The sequence below is a fragment of the Sipha flava genome, unplaced genomic scaffold, assembly GCF_003268045.1.
Source record: "Sipha flava isolate LNK unplaced genomic scaffold, YSA_version1 271_pilon_pilon, whole genome shotgun sequence".
NCBI lineage: Eukaryota > Metazoa > Arthropoda > Insecta > Hemiptera > Aphididae > Sipha > Sipha flava.
This window is the reverse complement of record NW_020272935.1, coordinates 1-10,080: the sequence shown is the minus strand read 5'-3', so window position 1 is coordinate 10,080 and position 10,080 is coordinate 1. Positions and strand designations below refer to the sequence as shown.

Below are 10,080 nucleotides of genomic sequence, written 5' to 3'. Positions count from 1 at the left end.
TAAGAAAAGTTGTACAAAAAAACAATTAGTGTGTAAAACACAGTCATAAATTATAGCTACTATATATAATAATTAACCAAGAAATCCAATACAATCATGTCTAAAAGTAAAATTAATGTATAATTGAGGCTTCAGGAATCATTTTTTTTAAAAATAACAAGGAAAGATTTTTTCTTCAAGGCACAATTCTACAGATTTTAAAGTATTTTTACCATGTAAAACAAAATTCCACTTTACATATATTACACTGAAAATAATTTTACATTTTTTTTTACCTTAAAAATATATTTTAATTTTTAACCCAAACATAATAACATTTTTATACATAATTATGTATATTTTTATAATTGTTTATACTTTATATTGTGTTGTGTTTATCCTATAAAACTATTATATAAGCGATAAGATTTTATTTATTAAACCAAAAAAATTAAATTATATCGAAATGTATAAGAAAATCATTATTGAAATACAAAAAAGTTTAACATATTTATGTGACATAAAAAATTGTTTCGTGGGCAGCGAGTTGCCAAGGACCAGTCCTGGGTTCTTTATGAATGCTGTACAAAAATTTCCAAGTTTAATGTTCAAGTAAAAAACAAATTATTAACTATAAATATTTTTTTTTTCTAGCCGATCAAAATTTCAGTTTCAATTGTTAATTAACTATTAATTTTTTAATTAAATAAAATATTAAAAATCATATACTACAATACATATACTAAATATATTTTATTTTAATATGAAGTTTATACAATTATTAGTTACAAAATAGAAATATTTAATATTCAATAGGTATTGATATCAGAATTGCTATCATTTACTCATAGGTTTGTCCAAAAAATGTATCACATAATCTGCTAAACTCTTATAGATTTTAACCTAAAAAAAAAAAAAAAAAAATAGTACAAAAATAATACATGTAGATATAAAAAACATTTAATTATTTCTTATTTAAACAATATGTACATTTTGTGTAGATCATTAAAATAATTATTGGCAAATAATAACTTATTACAATTATGAGAATTATTGAATTAATAAAAGTCAACTATTACTATTTACCATTGTGAATATTACGATATATTTTGTAAATATGACTATTTATAAAAATTATCTTTAAGTTATAATTACTATAAAATCTCAATGAATTACTAAAAATGTTTAAATTATGGTTTGATTTAATGAATTAATTTTTACTTAATTTATCTTTCTCCCAACTTAGTAATAAAAGAATAATGAAATTATTAAATTAATATACAATATTTAACTAGCTGCATAATCTGATTTTATCCTAGAGTCTAAAATTAATTTTCATAAATAAATGTTAGTTGTCAATATGTGGGGATATACGTAGAAATATTTGAAATGACTGTATAAATAGAAAATTGAGAACATTTTTAATAATGACAAAATAGTAGAAAATAAAAAAGGCCTATTCATTTATTTATGGAAGAATTAATGATATACATAAATTTTAGTTTTTTTTTTTTTAATTTAGTAAAAATCTGTAAATCAGTTCATTAATATTTTATGAAAATAATTATTGAAAACATTTAGTAAAACCAGTGGCGTAACCAAGATTGGTTTTCGTAGGGGTTTGGTGAATTTGGAAAAAATAATCATTTTCTACAGGTGTTTGGTGGGGATAAGGAACTAAGATTAAGTTAGGTTTATAAGTAAAATATTTAAATTACAAATTAAACTGTTTAACTTCTATTTCATATTGTGATACCACAAAAAAAAGTATTATATAATCGGCTATCGAGAAACCATAGTATCAAGGTTATTAATGTTTTAAAGTTGAATGGAACGTTACAAAATGTTCCATATTGTCATGTTATTATTGTTATCAATTATAATACAAATAATATTCATATTTCATATCAATCAGCCGTTTTACATATTCAAGATAAACCATTTTTTATCTACGTAGAATTTGTAAGAATCTCAGAAAAATTTAGGGGGGGTTACAACCCCTAAACCCCATCAATAGTTGCACTACTCAGTAAAACGAATAGTATTTTGGAAGTTAAATTAATCACCTGTGGTGAATCTGGATGAGTAACAACAATAGGTTGACCTGAATCACAACCATCAATTATTTTCGGATCCATAGGTACAGAAAATAATGTATCTATTTCTGAAAATAATACTTTTCATTAATATGGAACATATTAGGAATAAAATAAATAAATACTTTCTTGCTTTGCTAATTTTTGAACTCTATTTCCAAATATATGATTTTCATGATAACATTTTGTACATTTCATGACACTCATATTTTGTACTATTCCTAGTATGGGAATATTTAATTTTTTAAACATTGTTATACCTCTCCGTGTTACATCAAGCGCTGCTTTTTGACCAGTAGTTACAATTATAACACCTAAAGTACAGGTTATAAAATTGTTAAGTATAAAAAGCTTACCCTGTTATATTACCACTTATTGGTAGATTTTGTGCAAGAGATAAATGTGTATCTCCTGTTCCAGGTGGTGTATCAACAATCATGTAATCTGTATGATCCCAGGAAACTCCTCTTATTAATTTGTCGATAGCGTTCATAACCATCAGCCCTCTCCAAATGGCAGCTGATTGATTAGTTATCAAATTACCCATGGACATGCTATAAGTCATATAAAACCAAAGTAAAAAATAATAAAATTTAGATCATTTGTCTATATAGTTTACCATTTTACTCCATAGTTAATGAGAGGTACCATAAGGTTATCTATAAATTGCATTTTATTAATTTAAATTTGACAATTATAATACAAGCACTGGATACCGTTATTAATCAATGGTGTTTCATGTAAATTCATCATTAACGGTATGGATGGACCAAATACATCTGCATCCAATAACCCAATGTCTTTGTTAGGTGCTACACATTTTAAAGCTGTAGCAAGATTCACTGTCAAATATAAATTAATTTTTCATTATTACATGACTTTCAAAAATAACACATTTAAACTTACCAGCAGTTGTTGATTTCCCAACACCACCTTTACCGGAGGCTACCAATATTATGTGCTTGACCCCTTTTATTGCCTTCTTTTGAGGTAGCTTTTTTCTCATGAGTTCTACTTGATTTTCTGTTAACTGTGACAAACACTTCGCGTGGATACATTGTAAATGACCCTAAAAGGAAAATATGTACTCATAAAGTCACTTTGCTTTGCTTATAATAAATTTAGAAGTTAATAAAATTATCTCACGGAAATCGGAAGGCAGCTTTTACCAGCTGTACGTATTAAAATCGTATTAAACATATTAGAATACTTTGATTTCAATTAAAAAGTGGCCAATGTGTAAGAATTAGGGACTTTGCGATAGTACCGATATCGATAAATTATCGATACTTTTCTTTCGATATAAGTACTTTTTATATCGATACCATGGTTTCGATATTTTACTCATATAGATAAAAAATACTGGTATCGAATGAATAGTATTGAATCATTTACTAACCGCCATATTGGTTCAAAAATCAAAAGTACTCGAATGGTCGAATGGTATCGTACAATAATTATTTTCTAGTAAAATGGTTTGCGCGTGTGGTGGAGGATTTGTTTACATAAATCAGTCATCACACTATAATCTATACTCTATACGATTATATTGTTATTTCCACGGACCAGAAACCACAGTCCACAACAGTGGCGTATCCAAGATTCCTTTAACGGGGGTGTTTTAAAATGTAATAGACTTATGGAAAGTGGGACACTCTGCCCCCTTCCTATATTACATAAATAAATACCATATATTTATATAAATTAGGTATTATACTAATGAAAATAATTATATTAAGACAGTGTAAAATCAACAAGTTGTATACAACGTTTATTCAAATTATACTGTAAGTTTGTAATTTAATGAAATACCATAGAATATGGTCAATGGGGGGTGTTCTAAGGTGTTTAAGATGCAACATTTGTTACCAGGAGACTATCATTAAGGGATTGATATTGTTTTTTACTAATATTGTCATAATTAGCGATATATATAATTTTAAAGGATCAATTTTAATAAATTATTATAAAAATAAATGTTTGATGTTTTTCATTTTTATATTTCATCACCGTTCACAGCACTAACCTCTTCCACTTATATACCACATCTTTACACACCTATATTAAATTAGTTACTTTTTTCTAGCAAAATATTCTTTAGAAATAATTTATATGACAAAACAACGTTTGTCGGGTTAGCTAGTAGGTATATATAATAATTTTATAAATACCTATAAATTATGTATATATTAATATAAGTAGGATGTTTCATGATAATAAATAATAGTTGTGATCACAGACCTATATACGACCGAGCGACCGATCTATAACCATTGATTTTATAATATACAAATAAGCCGAGGTATAGGAATATTTGGAAACCGTATTTTTAAAGTTATTTAATTCCTACAGACTAGCGTTTCCCAAAGTGTGTTCCGTGGGACAATGCTAAGGGTTCCGCCAGATGTATATGATTATTGAGAAACTTATTTTATATTATATTTGGAAAAAAATATTATTTTATATTATTAAAAAAAAATTGTGTTTAAAATTGTTGTGGTAAAAATTATTAAATTGTAATTGAGTAATCATTAACAGTATTAACAGTATGGAATTAAAGATATTAGGGTTCCGTGAAACACATACTATTTTTTGACGGTTCCATGATTGTAAAAGTTTGGGAGCCGCTACTATAGATATCGATAACTAAACGTAGATTTGTGTTATCAATAGCTTATCACACAATGAAATACTCCGTGTAGCGTACTACGTGTACACGGTTTAAGATAGAAAGGTTGCACATCGGGATATACTACGCAATGTTAGACCGCGGTGTACGAGACGAATGGATCTCCTGATCTTGAATTATCTTGTAGTCCACAAGTGGTACACGTAAACATAATTAAACACAGTTATGAAATGCGATATAGTTAAGAAAAAGAGCAGAAAATGTATGAAGTGACAACAAACTGAAGAAATAATGAAATTATTTTGCCAATTATTACATTTTTGCTGGGTTTATACATTCTTTACTCTATGGTTTATACAGAATATTAGAAAAGTATAAAACCAAAAGTAATAAAAAAGATAACATATTTCTCCAAACATCTAAGTTCAAAGTACCATATTTTAATTGTAAGATACAGCAATACTCAATTATGACACCAAAATGAAATTGGTAAATTAAGGTTTACTACAGCTGATAGAGAATAATTGGCAGGTAGCTTATTTTATTTTATATAATACTATACTATCATCTATGGTTCCCATAACTGGTTCCTATTCAAAGGGTATTAAATTATGTCCAAGATTCTGTGGAAGGAACAACATTTAAATGTTTATAGTATGAGTGTTATGGCCAAATAGTTAGTAAAATATATTAATAATCCAATTTTGTATTTTAAATACTTTGAAAGATTATTTTGCAACAAATTTACGAAAAGGTGATTTTTGTATTTGGAAATAAATAAATCTGTGTTGATGGGACCCATTGTTTAAACTTTAAACAGCTAGGTACGCTTTTATAACAAAAATACAAAATATTAAACCTAATTATAACATTTATATTAAATTTTCGTAAAAAATTGTGTGTTTTTAAATTTTAAATTACGATATTGTGTTTTTTTCGAATTGTTTATTATTAAATTTATTTAACTATTTTAATTTAAATTTAGCAATATATAAAATAATTATAATAAAAATGATGTTATTGTTTTATAAATGTTATCACATTTTGATAGCTGCAAAAAAAAGGGGCTAAATGTAGGAATATTATATACGGACACAAAAAATTGTTTCCTGCGAAGATCCATTCGTGTGTATGAGAGTTCTTATCTAACATACGAAAAAGTGAACTACCACTAACACTCACGGCGGTTGTTAATTGGAGTTACAATATTATAATATGCCAATATTCCGCCAAAATATTAAATTATTGAATATCAATTATAAATATAATTGAGTTAATAAATAAATTATAATCATGATTCACTGCTCTCATGGTCTATATATATATATATGATTATTTTATGTCGAAATCTAATCACTATTCACTGTAGTATGTGTTTGGTTATTGGTTTTGTGAATTTTCTATTACGTTTATTGTCTTTGGTCATTATGTCTAATTATTGTGCAATTCGTGAGTCACATAATGTGTCTAAAACCCTTTTTGGCGTTCCTAAAGAAGACGAATTAAAAAACTTTATTTATTTGAGTTACAAAATTAATTCCACAAGTTTAACGCTTATTTTAAGATACATCTACAAAATCCTCATATACAATGGAAAATGTATGAAAATGTATTTAACTATGATTCCCAACAATTAATTAAAGTCTGTCCTAAAATTAATAAAAATCATTTAGAACTTAATAATTTGGCAAAAATTAAAGTTAAATATGCCAGTCAGGTAGTTGAATTTTGAAAATATATGTATTCTTCTTTTATTAAATTGATTGTTATAGATTTTCAGTAAATCAATGGCAGTTGGAAATGAGTTTTATAAGAAAAAACTTTATCAAGGGTTTGAAAATTGTGAAGAAACGATAAAATTTACCCTTTTTATGAACAACTTATTTGATACCCATAATAGGAAATTTCCGGCTAAAGGGATTAAGGAAAAAAGAACATAGAAAATTAAAAAATGTATAAAAAAACATATATATATTTTAAGAAAGGTTTACATACAATTAAATATTAAGTTACATATTTATAAACATACATGATATATTACATAGATTTATAACATGGATATTAAGAAGAATTGCGAGAACAGAAAAGCATTACTTCTCTAATTACATTGGTTACTAAAATAATACAAGTCAAAGTTTTAATCCGAAAACATATCCATGATTTAATGTTATACATAATTATATGTTACCATAATTTAAAATTTGGACCACTTTTGTAGAAAATAAATATAAATAAAATAAAAAGTAAAAGTAATCAAAGTAAAATAAAATAAATAAAAATTAAATGTAATCAAAATTTTTGTTGAAAACAGTATAACCTATTAGTATTTTTCCCGCTTTGAAAATCGGTGGACATTGTATAACTTTTATCAATATAAATTATATAATTGGAATAAGTAATTTTCGATTTAGTCAGTTGGTACTGCTTTTTCAAATTTCAGACCTTATCGTTTCTTAGGTCCTTATAATTTATCGGAGAACTGCCAAACACTCCACAAAATAATGACTCGTTGTGCAACCATTCTATCTAAAGCGTACGTGTTCCACACACAGGCTCGTATTTAAAAATTAGCGGACCCGGGCATATAATTTATGCCCCCCCCCCCCAAAAAAATAAATAATAATAATATAACATTTATTATTTCGTCTATAATCGAGGTTCTTTAATATTAAAATATGACATGAATGAAAATCGTTAAAAAAAAAAATATTAATTATTAATGTTTTACTATCTTTAATGTTATTATTTATTGGGGTAAATTGAAACGTTTCATGTTCTTTGGTTATCATCATGACATCATGATTCATTACTACTCCTTACATGTTTTGTTCCGAAAAATATATTTTATTTATAGTCTATCGTCCATAAATATTAAATATTTAAATATATAGGTAATCATAATTTTTTAAATATTATGAAATCGGTAAATTTATACAGTGGCCCCACCATTTCAAAAGTTGAAATGACACCTCTGAATTACACCCTCTCATACATAGTCAATCCTAATGCTGTGGAACATATATTTTAATAAACACTCTCTGTCTTTTCGATATTATGCTCATTTATTGATTTGTTAAAATGTGTTTATGTATTGATTCAATTACACCTATTCTTTTATGTCCGTCAAGTTGGAACCGGCACATTATGCTAGAGTTATGTAAATGGTATCAAAAATTTTCTAGGAATTTGCTAGATTTTGCTAGGGCATTTTTGGAATTTGCTAGGGCCCCTGTCGTCCAAGGGGGAGGTTCCAAATTTGGCATCAGCACCGGCACTATATTCGATTTTTAAAAAAAAATATATCAAATCAATCCAGCTGAATTTGCTCGATTTTGCTAGGGCATTTTTGGATTTTGCTAGGGCCCCTAAACTTTGATAATCCGCAAACAAATATGCCGGTTCTATCTTTGTGGGCGCACCGGCACTATGTTCGATTTAAAAAAAAATTATGCTTACTATTATGCTACTTTGCTAATCAATAAATGTGGTAAAATGGTCATACAAATTCATACAAATTACGTACTAATTGTAAACATGAAAAAAATCACAGATTTCTAGGTGGGATGGACGTGGCAAATTACTATATTAGATAGTTGTATAGATACTATTGGTATTATAGGTAAACTGGATTTCCGCGAATCAACCAACAGTAAACAGCCGCCATGTGTTGCCCGTTAATAATATAAATTATAATGCTATTGAGTGTTTGTTTACCCATGAGATTATATTACTTTAATTATGTATATTTTTATAGTTTTCATAACATGCTACACAACTTTATTAATCGGACTCGCACATTTCGCCGCCGAACTATTCGCCGAAGCTTATACTTATTTATACCCTAAGTCATAGGCGGAAATTCTCCATAATTTTAGAGGGGGCTGATATTTAAAAATACTTTATTTTATATCAAAGCTAAAAAAAAAAAATTATATTACCCTATAAATATCATGCAAAACCTAAGCGTGATTTATTTTAGATAGATATACTACTATACTATGCATATACTGATATACATATACTTGAATTTTAACAATGAAAACTCTTTATAATGAAACTAAAAAATTTTTATTTTAAAATAATGTATCTATTTTTTTTTGCAAATAAATTTAATATGGCTTCTTTATCAATTTTTATAGAAATATCTTTCTCAATACTAATTATAGCTAAATTTTTTAATCTATTCTGTACCATGGATGACCTCAGCCATGTTTTAATCCTTCTCATTGCAGAAAAACTACGTTCACATGTTGACGAACTTATAGGAAGAGTAAGTGCAACTTGTATAAGCTTAGATATGTTAGGGTATATATTTTTGGAAAGTACTGAAGTCAAAGCTTCTAAATTAATACCGCTTTTGCCATTTGATAAGTGTAAGTAGTTCTTCACAACATGCATTTCTGATTGAACACTTATACTTTTTACATCCAATAAATCCTAGAAAAAAAAAACAATTATCTTTAATTAGAAATAGAATAAGAATAATTTACAATAAATAAAATTTTGATTCTACATGTCATTTCATTTATTAATTCAATAATATTACATTTTGATAGCAAGTTTTTATAATGAAATTACCTTATAATGATTAATAAATAGTTCACTCTTTTTAAAATCTAATTTTATAAAATTGTCTACAGCTTCAGCCATTTGAAGACTTTCAGTTGAAAACCTTTTCTTCAAATTTACAACTATACAATCTAATATTTTAAAATAGCCATTTACACAATTTGTTTCAGTACTATTAAATGATTCTGCGGCAGTAGTAGTTGTTAGAATGAAATCTTCAAAAACATTGGGTTCACGTCTCATTCGCTTAGATGCTAATAATAAACATATTAAATAAGCTTAAAAATAATATTAATTTAAATAAATAAATATTTAAACAAATATTTTTTATTAGGTACACAAACACAATACTAACCTTGAGTTTGAAAAGGTAGGATCAGTTAAACATCATTTTCATCACAAAAAGTTTTTATGTCAAACCACAAGTCACTAAAGCCAATGGTAGATCTAGCATTCTTAAAACTTAGTATTATGCTGTTTATTAAATTACCTGCATTACCCAATGTAGTAGTTTTATCTTGAAACATGTTGCTAAGTATATTTATGGAAGATAATACATGTTGCAAAATTAATAGAAAAATAACAAATGATCCTTTTTGCATTATTGAAAGTATACCTATAAAAAATATTCAAAACATATTAAATTAATCCAGTGCTTATAATTAGACAATAGTATTAATATTTAATTAAAAATGATATGAGTATACCTATAGCTTTATTTACATTTCGGTCCAGTTGGTTATCTATTTCTTCTTACAAAACTGCAATAATTGCTTAATAATTGTATACAACTGACTCACAGTTTTT

General features: G+C 26.4%; 2 protein-coding genes across 2 annotated transcripts; both read right to left on the bottom strand.

Moving 5' to 3' along the window:
• Positions 1 to 734: 734 nt before the first annotated feature.
• On the bottom strand, positions 735 to 3,387 carry LOC112685251 (iron-sulfur protein NUBPL). Its single transcript, XM_025557083.1, has 8 exons — positions 3,222 to 3,387; positions 2,982 to 3,144; positions 2,792 to 2,917; positions 2,695 to 2,734; positions 2,445 to 2,629; positions 2,201 to 2,389; positions 2,046 to 2,143; positions 735 to 882 (listed from the first exon to the last, which is right to left on the bottom strand). Exons 1-8 carry the CDS (start codon positions 3,273 to 3,275, stop codon positions 817 to 819), a joined length of 921 nt encoding a protein of 306 aa, XP_025412868.1. The 5' UTR covers positions 3,276 to 3,387; the 3' UTR covers positions 735 to 816.
• Positions 3,388 to 8,826: 5,439 nt separating this feature from the next.
• LOC112685265 lies at positions 8,827 to 10,062 on the bottom strand (the record flags this gene model as incomplete). The annotated part of the gene is made up of 5 exons (XM_025557101.1): positions 9,981 to 10,062; positions 9,773 to 9,889; positions 9,629 to 9,720; positions 9,283 to 9,527; positions 8,827 to 9,141 (listed from the first exon to the last, which is right to left on the bottom strand). Coding segments are annotated over exons 4-5 (549 nt in total), but the record flags the coding sequence as incomplete, so codon positions are not given.
• Between the last annotated feature and the right edge of the window lie 18 nt (positions 10,063 to 10,080).